Source organism: Saccopteryx bilineata, chromosome 8 (genome assembly GCF_036850765.1).
Source record: "Saccopteryx bilineata isolate mSacBil1 chromosome 8, mSacBil1_pri_phased_curated, whole genome shotgun sequence".
Classification (NCBI taxonomy): domain Eukaryota; kingdom Metazoa; phylum Chordata; class Mammalia; order Chiroptera; family Emballonuridae; genus Saccopteryx; species Saccopteryx bilineata.
In genome coordinates, this window is record NC_089497.1 from 2,544,292 (window position 1) to 2,565,956 (window position 21,665).

Consider the following 21,665-nt stretch of genomic DNA (forward strand, 5'->3'; position numbering starts at 1 on the left):
CATAAAAATAAAATTTTTTTTCAATAAAATATTATTTTATAATAATTGAAAATCGTGATATTAGTACTTTGACCAGAGGAAATGGCTTAACTTTTAGAATATTATGATCACAAATATGCAATACATTAAAATATACATTTTTTTTTCCTGCAGGAAAGAATGCCAACCAATAGGGCTTTCATGCCCAAACCGCCCTACCTCAGGGAGGGATTCTATATGTAGGTCTGCGTTTCTCAAATGACTGGGGAAGAATTTTGGATGTTAGCTTATGACCTGTCAGCCAACAGCCAGAAGTATTCTGTAGTTTATAGGGTAGGTGAGTAAAGTATGTTAATTTACCGGTCTTTTCCCCAGCCCTAGTCAGGTACTTGAGAATAATCTGAGTTTATCTAACATAGCTCTCTTTTCCCCCTTGAGGAATGTGTTAAGTTCTTGAAGACGATTTTTCTTGAAAAAAGTCTAGAAAAGTTCACTGAAAAGCACGATCAGAGCTTTGACACAAATGTAAAATGTTTAGATAAAAAGCAAGTGTTTTTTTCAAAACCGAACTTGTATAGACTAGTAACCTTCTTCTACGTCCACTTATCAAATGATGCCTATACACAATCCCAAGGATTTGGAGGCTAAGAGCAGTTTAAGAACTCCAAAGACCTCTTCCATACATAGAAACAGTTCTCCTTTTAAATCCTCTCACTTGTCCCCTAAACAGTCTCTCACTAACCCGGATGATCTCAGCTTCATCAGTTCACTGGCAAGCCGGCTAATGGATCAATCCTTCTCACTACCCATACACAAAATGTATGTATCGCTTTTATTGTTTTAAAGCAATTCTGCATAAATTATCTCATACTAATGGAATGCATCTACAGGACAGGTACCAAAAAAAGATGCTGGAGGTAAGAAATTGGCAGCTGAGTAATAAATTGCCAACCTATCAGCAGCAGACGGATCAGAGCTGAACGTTATCCTTGTGCAATGCGCATCCGAGATTCTGCTGATAACTTGAGGTTGTATGGAGTTTCCGGATGCCTGAGGCAAGTTAAACCCAAATTACTGTAAAAGGTGGGAGACACAGTCCGTCGTTGAAGCAGCAAGAAATGTCTTTAGTTACTCTGTACTAGGTTTGAAGGCTAAATTTCCCAGTTTGTATTTAATGCAATAGCACTTAAACATCACTTCTACGCTGAATATATTAAATTATCCAAAGGATTTTTTTTTTTTCAGGTTTGAATTCTTAGACCACGAAGGACAACACATGAATCCCAACAGCATTTCTCAGGAGGATGGCTCTTTTACAACCAGACAGCTGCAGAGAAAAGTGAGTCCGAACACGCAGTACAGATATTTCTCACTCAGCCTCTGCAGGGCTGGTCTACACATGCCAAGTCCTAGGGTCCCCTAAAAATCCCTGCTCAGCCTCTAGAATTAACTCGATTAAGGCCCAGACATTTAAAATACTGTATCTGGAACCACCTATCCGCCAGATTTAACAACGCTCCAAAGGAGTAAAATGACTTTAACTCTTTCTATCCCAGCGCCAAAAGTAAAATGCATAATAGTGTAATTATATTTCCGCAGCTACTGTTAAAGCGTCCGAGGCCTCTAAAACTTATACCCAAACAGGGGGCTGTGGTTTGGCGTCTCCGAACCGTTTCTGCTGCGGAAGCGCGCACCTGAGCCCACCTGGCTGCGCAGATCGCCCGGCCCCGGCCACCGCCCCGAAACGTCCTGGCCCACGGGGACCCCGGGGCGGCATCGGGGGACCAGGCTGGGAGAGCAAGCGGGGAACAGCGCAAACCTGCCAATGCTCAGCGCGCCGCGTCCAGGGCGGGGCTCCTGGCGCCACTGGGGCGCGTTGGCGTTGGCTCCCGTTCACCCTACTGTCTCTTTAACGCGGCGTCCCGACGACTTCGATTTTTCCCGTGTCCACCCTGGAAATCTCTTGAGACGCTTCCACGGAAAGGAAACGCCAAAGACCAAGACTCCAGCTGGTCCCCACGACCCCGGGATTCGCCCCCTGTTCTCGGGAGGCCAGACCCCGCCCAGGGACTTCGGGAACGCTAGAGCCCTCCTGGCACGCCCCGCCCCGCCCCGCGCGCGCCCCTCCCGTACAAGGCGCGGGGGCGGGGCCCGATGCCCCACCCACCTTCGCCCCACGCGCGCCGTGGAGGTCCTGCAGCTCAGGCCTCCCTCCGTCCCCCGGCTGCACCACGGGACGAGTCGGCCCCGGGGTCTTCAGCAGCCACGGGAGAGGAGTCAGCACTAAAGTCACCACGCCAGCGCGCCGCGCTCCTCCTCCCCCGCGCCCGAGCTCCGCCCCGCGGGGACGCCCCGCGAGCCCGCGCTTACGCTTTCAGGGCGGCGCGCGACGCGCTCGTCCCCCGGCCCCGCCCCCGTCCGGCCCCTCCGGAGAGCCAGCGCGGACGAGCCGGGCCGGGCCGGGCTGTGCGGCGTCAGGGGCGCGCGGGCGCCCGCTCCACCCCGCCTCCTGCACTGTGGCCACTTTTCGGTGTGAGACGCCGCAGCTCCTCGTCCCCGCCCGTGAGTCCCTCCTTCCCGCTCCCCCCCGGCCGCCACCGCCGCAGCCCCCGCGCACCGAGCGTGCAGAAGGCGTGCGCGCGCGCTAGAGCGCGCGGCCTGGGGTCCCCGCGCTCCCTTCCCCGCCCGCGCCTCTATAACTTGGCTGGCTGGGAGGAGGCGCCGCGGGAGGCAGAGGGCGGGGAGCTGGGAGGAGGAGCGCTTGGAGGAGGGAGCCCGAGAGTTGTGCAGACTAGTGACTGCGAGAAGTCGCCGCCTGCCCGGCTCGTCTCCTGCCCGCTGCGGGTCCCGCGTGCACACCCACTGCGCCCCCCGGCCCGGCCCGCACCCTCGCGCCTCCTCCCGTCCGGGGCCTTTGCGGGTCGCCCTCCGGGTTCCGGCGCGGCGGCGGCGGCGGCGGCGGGGGCGCCCCGCGGGTGCCCTCGCCCTCCGGGTGCGGACGGGCGCCGGCGGCGGCAGTGGCGGGCGGGATGTGGCGCCTGATGCCCCCGAAGCTGGGCCGCCTGTCCCGCTCGCTGAAGCTGGCGGCGCTGGGCAGCCTGCTGGTGCTGATGGTACTGCACTCGCCGTCGCTGCTCGCGTCCTGGCAGCGCAACGAGCTGGCCGACCGGCGCTTCCTGCAGCTCAATAAGTGTCCGGCGTGTTTCGGCACGAGCTGGTGCCGCCGCTTCCTCAACGGGCAGGTGGTGTTCGAGGCGTGGGGCCGCCTGCGCTTGCTGGACTTCCTCAACGTCAAGAACGTGTACTTCGCGCAGTACGGGGAGCCCCGCGAGGGCGGCCGGCGCCGCGTGGTGCTCAAGCGCCTGGGCTCGCAGCGCGAGCTGGCGCAGCTGGACCAGAGCATCTGCAAGCGGGCCACCGGCCGGCCGCGCTGCGACCTGCTCCAGGCCATGCCGCGCACCGAGTTCGCGCGCCTCAACGGCGACGTGCGGCTGCTCACGCCCGAGGCTGTGGAGGGCTGGTCCGACCTGGTGCACTGCCCCTCGCAGCGCCTGCTCGACCGCCTGGTGCGCCGCTACGCCGAGACCAAGGACTCGGGCAGCTTTCTGCTCCGCAACCTCAAGGACTCGGAGCGCATGCAGCTGCTGCTGACGCTGGCCTTCAACCCCGAGCCCCTGGTGCTACAGGTAGGCACGGAGCCCGGGCGGGGCGGCCCGCGGAGGGGACAGGAGGGCAGAGCAGGGGAGGGGAGGCACGGCCCCGCTGGCCCGTGGTACCCGGCGTGGACCCGGCCGGCTTGCCCGGGCCAGGCTGCGGGCAGGGGGAGCGGCGGCGCCGGGGTCCCCCCCCCCCGGGCGCTGTGCCGGATTGCGGAGGGCGACCCGGCGGGGGTGGGGGGGGGGTGGGGTCAGCGCCCGCTCTTGGCACCTAGACGCGGCGCATCTCGGATTTGAGAGACCACGGATCCTTTCAACGCCAGAGGGAGCGCGTCTTGTCTGCTCCCAAAATGTCTCTCTCTCCTGCGATTGTTCCCTTCGGTTCTCCTCCTTCCTGGGCTTGCTGCTCTAATCTGCCGGTGTGACACTTCCACGGTGCAGCGTGTCCACGAGCCCTGGCACCTCTCCTCAGCCCCGATTGCCAACTGCGTCTCCCCCGCGTTTGCTCGCCCCTGTAGTCCCCTGCGTGGCTCCTGTCCTGACTTCTTCGGGCCCTGGAGTCCGTCTGTCTTTGTTTTCGTCCTTAGCTCCTCGACCTGGCAAAGTCCTCGGAGAAGCTAATTTGGGGACAAGCTGGGAAAGATGAGAGTAGGAAAGGGGTGAGGGGGCTGGGCAGGGGGCGGGTCCATCGTGGCCCTTGGCTTGGGTGGGATTCAGAAACGGAAAAAGTTGAGGCTTCCTTGGACTGGGGGCTGGGGCCAAGGTTAAGGCCGGGACAGACATTTTCATACGGGCTTCTGTGACCTGCTGTGGTCATCTGGGGTCTGTGTGGCTGGCTGGCTGCGGGAAGGAGGTGAAATGTTAGGCCAGGGAGGGCGAGAAACTGGGAGGGAGGCCCTCTCGCCTCTCTAGTGGAGTTTTATTGGCTCTTTTGACTTTCTTTTGGAAACAAACGTGCCTTTTAGGGGAGTAGGTTGAGTCCTTTTTCCTGGTGACAGCAAACAACGAAGCAGCCTAAAAAAAACACACATAAAACAAAAAACCCCCAAGACATAAAAAGAACTGTTTGCCTTTGGAGTAGTGAGTTTATGGACATTCCCACAGGGCTGGGCTGTAGGGTTTTTGCCTGGCGTCTTTGGGTAGTGGTTACAACTGGGGGGTGGGGGTGGGGGTGGGGGTGGCGTCCCTTCTGTTAACCGCAGGGAGAAAGTTCCTTGCTCTTTTTTTTTCCTTACCAGTCTTGCTGTGGTATTTTAAATACAAGAAGGAAAGAGTGACTTAAAATGCATCACAAATAAGTTTTGATACAATTTGCAGCCTTTCTGCAATGTCACTGATTGGGGGGGGGTGCTGGTTGTACAGGGTTGCATAAATTAAGAGTGTGTTACATTCATTTATGTTGGCTTTCTTTCCTCAAATTCTGCTGCCCAGTTTAGCTAAGAGTCACCCGTTTCATGGGATTATAATTTTAACACAGAATAAATATTTTGCCTTAAACCAAACTTGAGTGTGGGTCTTGGTGAATTTTAAGGTGTGATTGGATATAGTCTGTAACCGGTGGAATTTAAAATATGAATTGTGTATACTGCTCTGTTTGACAGAACTGGTTCAGCTTCCATCGAAGAAATGTGTTTGATAGTTTTAAAACTAGTCAGCCGCTAAAGTTTAAGGCTATCCTTACGATATGTACATTTGATTTGACACTTTTTTCTTCCTTTTCATTTAAACTGCCTTTTTGTCTTTGAGAAATGGATGGTTATATTAGCAAGGTGGTCCCTGGAGAAAACTTGAGCCTTGTAGTTCGCTGCGTTAGATTAGTCTCTCAAATTTTCTGGGACCCAAAATTTTAGTCAGGAGCTATAGTGGTCGTCATACACATTTTCTGAACTTATCACAGTGGCTGTCTTTTGAAAGATTTTTTTTTTCCCCTACTGGTGAGTCATTGACAAATTAGAAACAATAAATATTAAAACTAACATTTTAAGAAGGTGTGTTATGTGTGCAGTTCTTTATAAACATAGGGCATTTGAATAAGAGAAACTTTGGCATTTGATTGGCAAGAAGGTAAACCTTTATTTGGGAAGGTTTTCAATTTTTGGAAGTTTGAAGTCTTGATGTCATATTCAGTGTACTTCATAGTGGAGGTAGTCAAGTGTGCTTGTATCTTGTTTTCTGGTGACCTCTGCCCTCAAACTTCCTCTTACTTAATTGTCATCTTTAATGATAAACAACTTCTTTATATAAAAAAATCAGTTATAGTCTTGTGATTTAAATTTAGTGACAATTGCCCCTCGTGGGTGGAGAGATGGTGATAAAGGTAGGACGAGTTTGTTTTCAGTATGTGAGGAAATAAACATATGTAATAACATTGTTAGCTGGCATTTTTTAAATTGCATTTTTAATATCGGCAACCCAGTGGTATACACGCTATATGAAATACAAATTCACGGTCTTGTGTACCACTCATATTGGTGTGTTTATTTTTTTGCTTGATGAGCAGGCAAATAGAAGAAAAAGACTTATTTTTAAAGAAGTGATCTTCATACAGCTGCTACTTTCTTTATAGAACCACCTCATCTTTGGTACAAAACTATTGCGCTTTAAGAAGTGTGGACACAGCTTTGATGATGGTATAAGACCACTCAGATGGAAAGGAATCTCACAGCCCTGTGATCAGGTGCAAAGATTGTTACACACCAAGTCAAATCATCATGCTCCATACCTTTTCTTATCTACCGCATATGACAACCGCATATGATTTTAGTACGTACACTGGTTTCTGTGAAACTGTTAATAGCTGTTTAGATCAGTTTTGGAATATTACTTGATGATAGCAGAAAAAAAACCACTGAAATTTGGCCCCTTGTATATATTACTATATATATATATCAATATATATCTATATATATATATAGATATATATTGGTTCATATATTTTTTAAAATGTTGTAAGGGTACATGTGTGTTTTACAGTTTAAAGAGGAATCACTCTTTTTTCTTCCCAGGAGAGGGAGCTACTTCTTGAATTTTTTGGACATTTGGTGACAAAGTAGACTTTGTGCCTATCTTACATTGTTTAAAATTTAGTTACTTTGGAGAAAGTGTCTTTTGAACTGACATCATCAAACAATTTTTTTAAAAATGTTTTATTTTTTGATTTTAGAGAGGGGGGGGGTTGGGAGAAGCAGGAAGCATCGATTCGCAGTAGTTGCTTCTCGTAAGTGGCCTGACCTGGTGGCAAGCCCCCATGGCCTCGAGCCGGCCTCGGACCGACCTCGAACTGGCAACCTCAGCATTCCAGGTTGAGGTCCTCGTCCACTGCGCCACCACAGGTCAGACGTTGACAATTCTTAACAAAAGTTCCGATGTAACAAACATGTTTCCAAAGTAAACATTTAAAAAAATCTCCTTTCATTAGGTACTAATGAAAGAATTGAAAAAGATTAGTATCTGAATTTAACTCATTAAACTCACCTCAAAGTTTCTATTCATCCTAGAAAGGATACATACTAAACGGTAGGTAATGTCTATCACCAGGGGTCCCCAAACTTTTTACACAGGGGGCCAGTTCACTGTCCCTCAGACCGTTGGAGGGCCGGACTATAAAAAAAACTATGAACAAATCCCTATGCACACTGCACATATCTTATTTTAAAGTAAAAAAACAAAACGGGAACAAATACAATATTTAAAATAAAAAACAAGTAAATTTAAATCAAGAAACTGACCAGTATTTCAATGGGAACTATGGGCCTGCTTTTGGCTAATGAGATGGTCAATGTGCCCCTTTCATTGACCACCAATGAAAGAGGTGCCCCTTCCGGAAGTGGAGCGGGGGCCGGATAAATGGCCTCAGGGGGCCGCATGTGGCCCGCGGGCCATAGTTTGGGGACCCCTGGTCTATCACAAATGTACTTTATCTGTGTGGGCTACATCTATTTGTAATGTAGACTTCCCACTTGGCACAGCAGAGAAGCTCAACTATCTCTCCGTGGTTGGGTAAGCTCCCCTAGTTTAGAGCAGCTTATCCAGAGAACTATTTTCTGAAAAGGTTTTCTATTCAATAAACATCAGGTAAGGAGGTAATACTAGAACCTTTCCCTTCTCCTCTGATGCCTTCTTTTCATCCTCATGTTTTTACTTCACCAAGAAGTTATCACCAAGAAGGACTTTGTTGACTTGCAGATTGTGTAATGGCATTCTTCACATACTCCAGGGTGGAGGTGTTGGAGGTATTTGGTAAGATACTGGTGTGTTTTCTGTTCCTGAGCTTGTAAATATTCTGCCCGTGTTTGTTCTTAATGTCCTTGGACGTGTGGACGTTGTGTGGGTGAGAGAAACACAGTGTCTGGGTTTCCCGATGTCCAGACTGTGCCTCCGACCATATCAGCTGGAGATACGGAAGATGGCTTTGTTGATAGAAATAACGCAAGCTCTTGGCAGCGGAGGGAGGTGGAGGGGAGAATTTATGTGACTGCTGTGTTTTGTAGAACTTGATTGGCCTGAAGTTTTCTGAAGCATGGTTTTCACGGGACGGACTTCATTTTTACAGTACATACCTGTCATGATTTTAAGCGGTGCATTTTAACCCTTCATTTTAATTCCCATAAATGGCATGCTATGCTCAGAACACCTTATGTATTGTAGTTAGTGCCTGGTGGATTGGAAGCACTCAGTGGGGGCTAGACATTCAGTAGGTGTAAGTAACCTCAGTGCATTTGATCTGCTGTTCTGAAGTTCATTTGGATATGGGTCACCTTCAACAGGGACAACTGCTGCTATCACCCTTATCTTAGGTTGACTTAGTGCATTCCTGCATTATAGGATGAATTTTTTCAGAAGACTTTGAGTGATTGTTGTTGGTTTTGCCCTTATAAAATGCATTTCCAGGGGAGCAGAACGTATTTTTAGGCTGGACTGCGTAAGCTGTACTTTTTTTTGAAGATAACAACGTATTATGACCATTTAGCTAACGACAGGTTGTTAAACTCTTTTGTGGGGTTCGTTTTACTTCTCTTGTCAAACGAGACTTGGTTTAGATTCCTTCCTGGTCAACCCCTCAACATCGTATGACTTTCCTAAACTCTTCTTGACTTGAGAAAGTTTTTTTTCTACTTCTCTTCCGAGCTTGACTTTCATTTGTGGGTTTAAACTCTTCTACAGAGGGGGTTGAGTCCTTGTTAGGGGTACAGGTTGGAGGCCAAAATGGATAGATAATGCTCTTTCACGTTTGTTTTCCTACCCCCAAGTGTTGACACATGTGACATCAGATTAAAACAAGACTGCCTCTCCAGGAAAAAAAAAATGGCGGCCAAGGTAGCCAGTGCTGTGTGGGTCTGTGACGTTTAGAATGGACGGGCTCCGCTTGGCGTCAGAAGTTGCTTTTCCCACAGCAGCTCCAGGAGCCATGTGCTTCCCTGCCCCTCGTTGCTGTGGCAACTGCGTCCCCAGGCGTAGGCGTCGGGGGGAGACAGTTGGACGGAGGGAGCTCTGCGTAGAGCACTTTATATAATAAACTCATAAGCTTAAGTCTGGAGGGCTTCCCACCCCCCAAACTCCCTTCGCCCATTGGAGGCTTCTTTGAATGTCCTTCATGAAAAAGCGAACAAAAGTAATAAAATAATTCTGTGTACCTCAGGTCCACACACAGGAGGAAGACTCGTGTTTCGGAAAGCCCGCAGAAAGAGAGAGAGCACCCCCCGAGGGAGGCGTCCCTGCTGGGTCATTGGTGGAGGGAAGTCGTTTGTCTGCGCTGACCTGACCTGCTTTCTGGGTTAATCCGTGTCTTCTGACCGTGGGGAGCCCTGGGGGTTCTCTCTGTGCTGGCCTCTAATCTCTCGACTCTCTGTCTTCCCCGGGCTTCCCCTGCGTGGGTCAGCACGTGTTCCTCCAGCCTGCAGCTGGGGACTAGAAAGCTTAATTTTTTTGGAGGGTGGGGAGGGTCTGCTTTCTGGGCATGGGGGTCAGTTTCTCGGGGGGTCTTCAGACTTGTTTTTTTCTTATTCTCTCTCTCCCTCTGGCTCATGGTCTCTTGCTGATTTCCTGAGTTGCTAGCATTGCTGCTGACTTGTCCCAGAATGCTGGCTTTTTTCATTTTCTTTCTTTCTTCCCTTTTCACTCGTGATGCGTCTGTTAAACTCATAGGGCCTTAAAATACAAGCCCCGCGTTGCTACTGACACGTACGGTGACCTTTTGTTGGACGCACGGTCACCAAATGTCTTAGACTGAATTGCTAGTGTACGACGGAGGGCCATTGTGCATCCTGCTCATAGGCCCTGAAAGGCTTTGAATTAGGTGATCAATCTGTAGTTTATCCAATTTGTTCATCTTTTCTTTTCTTTTCTTTTTTTTTAACCTGTGAAATAGCTGGAAGCGCTTTGGGCTCACAGTCCTGGAGTTAGAGAGCGAAGAACTGAATTGATTTGTTCATTTGGTGGACAATCTGGTCTCAGGCCTTTGGACCGGAAGGCTCTGGAAGGTTCTGGAAGGCTCTGTCTAGGCAGCTGAGGATGTGAACAGCTAGAATCAGTGCAGTACAGCATGCGAAGTCCTGTGGAAAAAATGAGTACAGTACTCCTTATCAGATAAGTTATCTCGGGAGGGAGAGCTGGGTGTATCTTCATGGGAGTGAAGACCAGGGAAGAGCTCTCAGAGGAGTTGCGTTCTGGAGGAGATAAGTGGGGTTCTGCCCATAGATGGGGGGTGGGGGGGCCGGAGCTGTGACGGAGACAGTGGGGGGTGGCATTCCATGCCCGCCTAAAGTTACTGGATGGCAGTAAGCAAGTCAGTGTTTTAACCAGTCAGATGGGAATGTTAACATGTATCCAAGAGAATTGTTTGCAACATTAAAGGAGATAGGGTTATTTAGATACACAGAATATCGTCCCTTGTAAAGTTCTTTTTTTTTTTTTTTTACAAACTACTGTTACTCTCTTAGCCGGGGAGCTCTGTTGGTTGGCGTGTTCTCCCAGTACACCAAGGTTGTAGGTTCAGTCTCTGGTCAGGGCACGCACGCGCACACACACGCTATACATATACATATACGTATACATACACATATGCATATACATATACATATACATACGTACACACACTATACATATACATATACATGCATGTATACATGCGTGTATACATATACAGATACAGATACGTATACATGTGTGTATACATATACATACGCGCACACACTATACATGCACATATACATATACATGTGTACACATATACATATACATGTGTATATACATATACATGTGTGTATACACATACATATACATATACATGTGTGTATACATGTACGTACACACTATACATGTACATATACATATACATGTGTGTATACATATACATGTGTGTATGCATATACATATATATACATGTGTGTATACATATACATATGTACACACATATGTTTATATATATGTAAATATTTTGTAAGAGATCTTACTCCATTGTTTTTTTCCTTTTAATTGACTTTATTTTTATTAAAATTGCACAGGTTTCAGGTGCCCACTTCTACAACACGTCGTCTGTACACCGTGCTGTGTGTTCCCCACCCCGAGTCAAGTCTGCATGGGCCTTACTCCGTTTTCTAGACAGCTAGAGAAGTTGACGAGTTCTTTAGGGTGTTATGCTGACGTCTCTCTTAGAAACACGTACATTTTACTCTTCCGGTCACAGATGGGCCAATCTCACTCCCTCGACATAGACACACGTCCTGATTATCTGTGTGGCTGCTGCTTCAGGCTCTCGTATTCTTTGGAATAGTAATTAAGGGGGGGGGTAGGGACCTGTCCCATATAAAGTACAATGACTAGAATATTGTAGGAAACAGGGTTTAGGTAAGGATTCCGCAGTACAGAACACATAATTTTAGTTTCTGTCTGTGATCATTATTGTAGCTTCGTAATTCTACTTCGTACACCGATGAATCATTTTAAAAATAGAGGGGAAGCCTTGGTTATTGGTGGGGAGTTCTTAGACTCGGGGACAGGCCCTTAGAAAGGTGTGCCATGTGAGGTGGGCGTGCCTCCTGGGGTCTCTGTGGTTTTCCTTCCCAGGGCTCCCTTGGAGCGAGGACTGTCAAATGCAGGGGTGTGACAGGTTGGCGCGGCCTTGGGCTGCGGTGCCAGGACTCGCCCGCCCGCAGGCCCTCGGGACACAGCCCACGCTGACAGACGGGACAAGGGACAGTTTGTGCGGCCTTTGCTTTCTGGGGCATGAGGTGAGGACAGTAAACAAGGTGCAGACACCAGGTCATTGCAGAAGTCCGTCCTGCAGAAGGAACGAAGCAGATGCCTGCAGTGGGGAACTGGTTTGGGGACAGACGGCTTTACATCGGAGGGCCGGGAGGCTGGCACGAGGTGTGAGAGGCAGGGAAGAGCCGGGGGCCCAGGGTGCCAGCTTCCGAGGGCAGAGGGCTTTCAGGCAGGACTCACGGTGGATGAAGAGGCCCCCGAGCCGGACCGCGCGTGGGACCAGGGAGGCGTGGCGAGCTCCAGGGTCGCTGAGGAGGTGGACAAGGACCATGTCCTACAGAGCCTGACTTCCAGCCACGCGTCACGAGTTCAAGGTTTTATTTTCAAAGCCATGGGGAACAACAGAAGTGTTTCTAACGGGGCCTGGTTTGTGGAGAATGTTTATTGTTTGTGTTTTTTTTATAAGTGGTGAGAACTAAGTACATAGTTGTGGGAGAAAGCTGGGTGGTGTGGATTAGGATGGTGACGCCAGTATTTTTTGGAGAAATAGCTGACGACTTGTTAAAGGGTGTGAGGTGGGAGGAACAGAGAAAAATAAAGGCTAAAGGCTATATCTCCCGGGTGTTTAGCCTGATCACCTACTGACTTGACAATCCCTGATTACGGCGAGGGGCCCAGAGAAGGAGCAGCTGAGAACAGGGGACCCAGCCAGCAGTTCTGCTCCGGCTGTTCATGAATTGAAGGCCCTTGGCGGCTGGTTTGCCCTTCTTCTGAAGGTCAGTGTTTATTCCGCCTGTGTTTTAAGGGAACCAGGGAAGGTTGCCCTGTGCTACTTGGCAGAAATCAGACATTGTCACACCAAACGAAAGTAGCCTTCTTAGGTGATGAGGCCAGAGTGAAGTTTATATGTTTTTTTTTTCCTTTCTTTTTTTTCTTTGAATTTCTGTTTTATTGGGAGTCAAGTGTTTCAGTATGGTGTTTGTAGGTAAATTTCCAACTTAGAAATGTGGGTCACAACGGCTCGTTGTGAGAGTGGGTGAGAACCAGTGGAGACCAGTTTATGCAGATTTAAAATTTAGGGCCACATGATGTTTTGGGGTTTTTTTTGGGGGGGCGGGGTGACTTTCTTAAGCCAGTGTCAACTGACGATTTTTTTTCTACTCAACCGAGATAGTTTTTTTTGTTGTTGTTGTCGTCGTAGATGTGTTTTGACATTAGCTTCCAATTTTAGATACAGCTGTTGGGTATGCCTCGCAGTGAACGTTACTGTTACTATTTTCAAGGCATTGCTTCATGGTGCTGGAATCTAGGTGGGTGGGACTTAGCACTCAGCAAATCATTTGTGGTGGATTGTGGCCACTATTTGGTGTAGTATATGTTAAAAAAAAAAGAAAAGAAAAGAAAAGAAAAACTTAAGGTCTCAGAGTAATGTTACCGAAAATTAGGTAACCCTTAAATGATCCCAGTAATTGTACCCTCTTCCCTCCCCTCCAGACGGTTCCCAGAGCTGTGAACACATTTGTCTGTCACCAGGACAGTTGACTAAATCTCCACGAGCAGCTGTTACAACACGCATTCCTGCCATGGAATGCGGTTCAGACCCGGGCTCTTAAGAGTCCTTTTGAAACTTCAGCCGAACCTGGACGCGTGTGTGTTCTGTGCTTCGGCGAGCGCCTAGTTTAATGAAATCCGCGTGTGCGCGTGAACCCAGCCATGGGGCGGTTCTGTGGACGGCCAGTCACCGGATCTCAGAGTGTATGTTTTCAGGTGAAGTCCCTTTCTTCCTCGCTGGGAATTTCCTTTTTCTTTTTTCCTAAAGAAAACAAAGCGGAAGTTTTGTAACACGTCTCTTCCTCCTGTTGGTTACAAGCCACTCATTGTAAATAAATAAATAGGTGCGTAAAACCCAAAGGTCACTTCAAGTGTACTTTTTAGTCGCGGCTCCCCTGTCTCTTGTGTGTTTTCCTGCCTGTGTTCTGATTCGTAGCATCGGTGACCTGGTGGAGGATGTCTGTTGATCAACAGGTGACTGGCACTGTAGAGAGCGGACGTTGGTTCATTCTCATAGGTCAGGCATCTCTGAAGGTGAATTAAGGCTTTGGCATCTCTGTGGGTGTTTTACGGCGGGTGGACCACGCTGAGGACTTGGTCTGTGTTCTGTTCTAGCGTCTGGCCCTGTTTCCTCCTCCGGACTCTTGATACTTCAGCCGTCTCCTCCTCGCTGGGGGCACTGCGGCCGCTGTGCCCCCCACCCCATCCTCCGTCTGTCTCGTGTGACCCTCACCCCTGAGAGCACGTTACTTACCCTTTAGTACGCCATCCAACATCGGTCTCTGCGCTTCCTTGATGCACGCTTCTCCTCTGGGATGGGTAACACTTTCCCTGTTTGTCACTTGTGTGTGTTTAATAACCGTCCCCCCAGCTCAGGCTGACAGCGCCCCCCGAGACCAGGGGCTGCTGCTTCCTTCGCCTTCCGTGGTGGAGGGAGGCTGGACCTGGCGTCCAGTTCCCCGTGCCTCCCTCCATGCTCTCTCCCTGCCTTCTCTCTGCTCCAGCTGGTGTGGGGACGTCAGCGAGAACACGGGGGTTAGCCCACCATCCCTGGCCGGCAATTCCAAATCTGAGAACCTGTCGAAAATAGGTTTTGTCAGATTTAAAATAATAATAATAATAATAATAATAAAAAAAAATGGGGGACCACATGAGGTGATGTGTTCTCTCTCCCACTTAGGATGAATAAGCTTACATTACGTTTGCAGCATACGATGGTGGTGGTGGTTTTTTTTTTTTTTTTTTTTTTTTTTTTTTGCGAGGTGTTGTCCAGACAGCTTGGAAGCATTGCATAATATGTATATGAAATGAGCGCACTGTTTTCTTTCCAAAATCTGGAAACTTCTGACACAGAAGGGTCCCAGATGGAGGGGTTGGATTCGCCTGATTTTTTTTTTTTTTTGGCCTCTTACTACCTGTGTGAGTTGAGGTGAATCCCTTCCACCGTGATGGATAAGGCTGAACTACCTTCGCAGCTCAGGTGGGCACCCATCGTCCCCCAATTCTGGAAGTACGGAGATCCAGCATCATCTTGACTGGTCACACGTCAACATGGTATTGTGCTCGGTTTTCGGTCAAGAGCCAGGTGACCGGTTGTTTTCCGCAGCTAGAATTTACTTTGTGCCGCCTCATGGTCAGGGGAAGGCAGAGTTGCTACGTTGTATTTATGTATATCTGCGTAGTACCCGGTTGTAAGTTTCGTGGGGTTTTTTTGTGCCTGTGGACGCCCTCTCTATTTCTCAGAGAGTTTTAGAAGTCCGGTAGCTAATTGACGGTATCCCGTTGTAAATGAGAGACCGCTGGGAGGCAGGGGGAGATGCCTCTCTAATTAAGGGGCTCTTGGCTCCATGGGGAAAGGAGTTCGTTATCGGTAGGTGGTCGATGCCTTTCAGGTAGTAGGTGATCACAAAGGAAGCATACCTCTGGGTGGCGATCTTGATTTTTTTATTTTTATTTTTTATTTTACCCAACAGATTTAATGAGGGAGTATTGAAATGTTCTGGTAGGCTGTTCTTTTATCAAGTAGTGTTCGATCTGCAAAGAATTTTTCATGCCTTCTTCCTGTAGTCCGTGTATTGCCGTGCTGAATATGTTGGTACGAACGTTACTCCGGCTCTACAGGGGAAGACACTAACGCTCTCTAAGCTGTTTTGGCTTTGACGGGGACACAGACCGAGTGAGATACGAAGAGAAGGTGGGACCCTGTGGGTTTTAGGTTCGTTATTCTACTTTCGCGCAATATTGTCCTTTCAATGTAGGGTTTTATGTGACATACCATAAGGAATAGAAAATCATCTATATTTTCTTAATCTTGATTATGGACATTCATGTCACCTTTCTTTTCTTTTTTTTTTTTAATTAAGTGAGAGGCAGGGAGGCAGACAGACAGACTCCCACACGTGTACCGACTGGGATACACCCGGCAAGTCCCCTTACAAGGCTGTGCTCTCCCATTGGAGGCCACTGCTTCATTGCTTGGCAACCAAGCTATTTTAGTGCCTGAGGCGAAGCTTTGGAGCCATTCTCAGTGCCCGAGCCAACTTGCTCTAACCTTTTGAGCCATGGCTGTGGGAGAGGGAGAGAGAAGAGAGAGAGAACTGAGAGGGGAAGGTTGGAGAAGCAGATGGGCACCTCTCCTGTGCTCCCTGGCAAGGAATCAAACCCAGGACTTCCACATGCCAGGCTGACGCTCTACCACTGAGCCAACAGGCCAGGGCCTTATTTTTTCTTAAAACGAAAGGTGACTATAGTAGTTTCGTTTGTTTTTGAAACCCCGTTTTTAAGCTACTGTTAACGCATATGAGATGGTTATTAGTATTATTTGAGTTTTATGATAGCCAAGAAATAACTTATGGTTTTCTGTTTAAAAAAACAACAACAAAAATATACCTAGACAGGGTGATTTATCATCTGTTTCCTCTTTAAAATGCTTCCTTTATTTGTAAATTAACAGCGAGGGCAATTAACATTTCTTTAAATCTTAGCAGTTAACAATGTTTGGCTTGATATTTTTACAAATTTATGTTTAATATTTATATTGGTAGTGATACTCAGGAGACATTTTCTTTGAAAAATACAGTACTGTTATAACTGTTTTGTGCAGTTGTACAATCTTAAACTAATATTTAGTTTGATAAACGTTACATATTATACTCTATGACACACATTCAAGCTTGATGGAGAACCGTGAACTGTTGGTTGGAGTGCCTCTGATCCAACTTTAATTTAATTCACTCCACATGGAAGGACTCCTTCTGAACTGGAAAGTATCCGTATGCATTTCTTCAATGGTAAGTAATTCGTTACAACGCTCACAGTTTATTTCAGATTACTTGAAACTATGTGTCTGTTGTTCTAATCTTAGCAGTGTGAAGAGCTGATGCTAAGATTTGGTTTCAAGTTCAAAAAAATTGCAGACCTCAGCGGTAGACTTCCTATCCGAACTACTGTAGTTCATACACTGTGACCTGTGGTGGCGCAGTGGATAAAGCGTTGACCTGGAAACGCTGAGGTCGCCGGTTCAAAACCCTGGGCTTGCCTGGTCAAGGCACATATGGGAGTTGATGCTTCCTGCTCCTCCTCCCTTCTCTCTCTCTCTCTCACTCTCTAAAAAATTAATAAAATAAAACTCCCAAAAAACATACACTGTGGGAGCTTGGTGACCAGGAAGCAGGAAGTGTGTTTCTTACCGTTTGACATAACGTAACAGATCCGAGTCCCGACGTCTTAAACTCTGGTCTCCCGAGCTCTGTGTGAGGATGGTCATTCTGGTTCTAAGCCAGGGCTGTTTTCACAGCCCTTACGTGAACGTGGGCTTCCTTGCGCTACGTGCCGTGTGTGTTCAGTCGACCTCTCTTCTCGTTAATGAAACCGGACGACTGTGGCAATCCCACGAACAATTCTTACCATAGACGTGACGGGGCGTGAGTTCATCTATTCAAAGTTCCTCCGAAAGATTTAGGCGGCGGACTCTGGGCGGCTCTTCGGAGAACGAGGCTGAACAAGGGTGCCGGGGAACATTGCCAGCCGTCCCCGCGTGGCCCTAGAGTAGAGCTGCCCCAGGAGACCTGTGTGCCTGTATTTTTGTCCTCTCCTGTGTGGGACTCGGGGAGCGAAGTCGCTGACTTGTTACTTGCCAGCTGTAAAGGCTCCAACAGCAAGGGCGGCGCTGGCCCCCGGGCAGAGGCTGGCAGGCTCCCCTCCTCTCCTGTGGTCAAAGACCGTTCTGTCTCCACACAGATAGGTTTGTGTCTGTTTGTACAACGTGGCGTGTGAGTCCTGGGCCGCAGCTGGACGGAGGAGGGCTGCTGGGCTTCTGCTCTCCGCCTGCTACCGTGCGCTCTCTTCTCACAGCCTTGACTGATTGTTAGGGATTCTACTTTCTACGCCGTGGCTTTTAATCCGGGAATCATTCCGGGAAGCAGTTACATCTTTCCGGGTAAACGTTGTGGTCTGTAAGGACATTTTCAAGGTCATGTGGGTGATGTTAAGCTGGGAAGGAGGTGTTGGCGAGAATAACACGTGGCTCAGGAAGTAGTGTGCGCACTTCTCACTGGGGACGTGAGGCCCATCGGCCACTCTGCCCAGAGCCCCAGCGGAAAAAGAAAAATTCTCGGGGATAAGAGTAAGAATGTGCTTTTTTCTAATTGCTGCAGATCGGTCGCCGTTTCCCCTGAACCCGCTAACACGGAATCAGTTCCCCCTCCTGTATTCAGAGATTCGTACTAGCATAATCTAAAATTTTAATTGGCGTAATGAGTGTTTTATTGCCAACTGAAGATACTAAAATTTAAAGACGTTATATCCACAGACAAGTCGTTATTATTTATTGATGGAGGGGTGAGGAAGCCTAAATGAAAACAGATCATTTTTTTGTTGAAGTTGAGTTTTAAAACTCTTTTTCATTTGAAAGTGTGATAAAAATTTTAATGTAAGACTGTTGCATTTTGTCAGTTAGAATGACTGACTTTTTATTTTTTATATTTTGAGGGGTCCAGCAGGAAGAGCCTCTTCTCCAGTTCTCATCCCACAGGTGGAGTGCTGACCTTTTAGCCGTGGACGTGCGCTGTGTGTCCGTTCCGTAGTGTTTCGCCTTATTCCTCCTGCAGTCGTTGTAGAAATGCCGTGTTCTCCGAATACTTCATGTCCTCTTTAAGGAAAGACACTCAGATGAAGGCGTGGCTCTTAACAACCCACCTCCTCTGGTCGTAACCATCGTCCAAGAAGTTTCGTTTAAAATACTACTTCCCGTCCTCCTGCGCCCCAGCAGTCCTGTGCGTGTGGGTGGGCATCGGAGCACGGGGCAGTGCCTCAGGTGAAGCCTGTCGTTCTGTCTGACCTGAGGACAGCTCGCTCCTGCTCCTGCTCCTGCTCCTGCTCTCTACAACATCTGTCAGAGAACCTGGTCAGATAGGAGAAGAAATCATTTTGAAGTTGGGCCATCGGTGAACGGAAAATGGGGTGTCGTGCACGTGACCCAAGAGTAACTTGGAGTGGTGGCTGCATTGATTGGATGTCAAAGTGCTGTTTACCAGACTTTAGGAGTGGGTTAAAAGACATTTCCGGGGCCTGGCTGGTTAGCTCAGTGGATAGAACATCAGTCCTGCCTATGGATGTCCCGGGTTCGATCCCCGGGCAGGGCACGCAGGAGAAGTGACCATCTGTTTCTCTCCCCTTCCTCCTCCTCCTTTTCTTTCTCCTCCCCTCCTGCAGTCAGTGGCTTAGTTCGTCCAAGCATCAGCTTCAGGCACTAAATATAGCTCAGTTGAATAGAGCATCGGCCTCAGATGAGGGTTGCCAGGTGGATCCCAGTCAGGGCACAGGGAGTCTGTCTCACTATCTTCCTTTCTCTCACTAAAAAAAAAAAAAAAAGAAGAAGACACTTCCGAGAACCCTTCCCTGAACTCCACCTCCAGAACCCGCAGCACTTTTTAGTAACTGACACTGATTTGGTGTCTTTTCTTCTCTTCTGAAGTGTTTTCGTTCACTCTTATTACCAGCCTTGCACAGAGCCCGGTGCCTGGTCCACACGAGCTGGCCAGCAGGCCTGCAGTGCTCCCATTCAGAGGGACAGGGTGGTGGCTGCACTCACACAGATCAAAGGCCAGAGAGGGGGACGCTTACATTCTTTCAGATTCGTTAAGAAAGGTGTCTTCTGTTGGCCAGTTCAGTTCTGTGATTTTGATAAGCAGTACGTACTGTCTCACCAGCTTTATAACGTAACGTGACCCACTTAAAAATTTATTTTTCAGATCCCTGGTATGAGTTGGAAAAGGAATTAAGTGTCCCTCCGTTGAACTATTGATTGGACGCAGCGAGAAAACGCAAGCTCGTGCCTAGTGGTGGTCTCTCCCGGGAGGGTCCGCAGGACGGACTGGTCGGAATCTCTAGTCACGCTAACATAATTCTTTTGTAGAGCTTCCCGTCCGACGAGGGCTGGCCGTTCGCCAAGTACCTGGGCGCCTGCGGCCGGATGGTGGCCGTGAACTACGTGGGGCAGGAGCTGTGGAGCTACTTCCACGCCCCGTGGGAGAAGCGCGTGGACCTCGCCTGGCAGCTCATGGAGATCGCCGAGCAGCTGACCAACAACGACTTTGAGTTTGCGCTCTACCTGCTGGACGTCAGCTTCGACAACTTCGCCGTGGGCCCCCGGGACGGGAAGGTCATCATCGTGGACGCCGAAAACGTGCTGGTGGCTGACAAAAGGTTAATCAGACAGAGTGAGTAGAGAACCTCGAGATGTGTGTGTGTGTGTGTGTGTGTGTGTGTGTGCATTGTTCTTTCTGTGCGGGAATCCGCTTTACATTTCTAGGAGGCAAGTCTTTAATTTCCTCCTTAGAGGGTAATCTTGCGTCTCTTTGTTTTATGGGGCCGGCATCAATAAACAAATGCCGACTTGCTATACAGGTGTTTTTAGTCAGTTTCTCCGTGTTGAGTAAGTGTCCTTTGATTCCTTCCAACACCGTACACCCTGAGTACGTGTGCACACACGGTACACCTGGAGAGTGTGCACACAGACACAGTACACCCCAGGGGTGTGTGCTCAGAGCCAGACATAGCACACCACAGGTGTGTGTGCTCACAGCCAGACACAGTTCACCTCAGGTGTGTGTGCACAGGCACAGCACACCTGGAGAGTGTGTGCACACAGATACAATACACCCCGGGTGTGTGTGCTCACAACCAGACACAGCACACCCGGAGTGTGTGTGCACAGACACAGCACACCCCGGGTGTGTGTGCACAGTCAGACGCAGCACACCCCGGGTGTGTGTGCACAGTCAGACGCAGCACACCCCGGGTGTGTGTGCACAGTCAGACGCAGCACACCCCGGGTGTGTGTGCACAGTCAGACGCAGCACACCCCGGGTGTGTGTGCACAGTCAGACGCAGCACGCTCAGGTACATGTGCACAGACACAGCACACCCCGGGTGTGTGTGCACAGTCAGACACAGCACACCCCGGGTGTGTGTGCACAGTCAGACGCAGCACACCCCGGGTGTGTGTGCACAGTCAGACGCAGCACGCTCAGGTACATGTGCACAGACACAGCACACCCCGGGTGTGTGTGCACAGTCAGACACAGCACGCTCAGGTACATGTGCACAGTCAGACACAGCACGCTCAGGTACATGTGCACAGTCAGACACAGCACACCCCGGGTGTGTGTGCACAGTCAGACACAGCACGCCCCGGGTGTGTGTGCACAGTCAGACACAGCACACCCCGGGTGTGTGTGCACAGTCAGACACAGCACGCTCAGGTACATGTGCACAGACAGACACAGCACACCCCGGGTGTGTGTGCACAGTCAGACACAGCACGCTCAGGTACATGTGCACAGTCAGACACAGCACACCCCGGGTGTGTGTGCACAGTCAGACACAGCACGCTCAGGTACATGTGCACAGACAGACACAGCACACCCCGGGTGTGTGTGCACAGTCAGACACAGCACACCCCGGGTGTGTGTGCACAGACACAGCACGCTCAGGTACATGTGCACAGTCAGACACAGCACACCCCGGGTGTGTGTGCACAGACACAGCACGCTCAGGTACATGTGCACAGACACAGCACGCTCAGGTACATGTGCACAGTCAGACACAGCACGCTCAGGTACATGTGCACAGTCAGACGCAGCACGCTCAGGTACATGTGCACAGTCAGACACGGCACGCTCAGGTACATGTGCACAGTCAGACACAGCACACCCCGGGTGTGTGTGCACAGTCAGACACAGCACGCTCAGGTACATGTGCACAGACACAGCACGC

The 21,665-nt window shown here is 49.3% G+C and overlaps 1 protein-coding gene across 12 annotated transcripts in view; it reads left to right on the forward strand.

Moving 5' to 3' along the window:
• Nucleotides 1-2,393: 2,393 nt before the first annotated feature.
• The window catches only part of DIPK2A (divergent protein kinase domain 2A), a 28,576-nt gene continuing 9,304 nt past the window's right edge, over nt 2,394-21,665 (forward strand). For 3 of the 12 annotated variants that reach the window (XR_010726889.1, XM_066241539.1, XM_066241540.1), the window contains exons 1-2: nt 2,548-3,665; nt 19,804-20,107. Coding sequence is in view for 11 of the 12 variants with exons in the window: in XM_066241539.1 (XP_066097636.1) it covers nt 3,009-3,665; nt 19,804-20,107 (961 nt within the window). In the remaining variant the exon portion in view is untranslated. The other 9 variants (XM_066241542.1, XM_066241545.1, XM_066241546.1 and 6 more) reach the window with 9 other exon arrangements.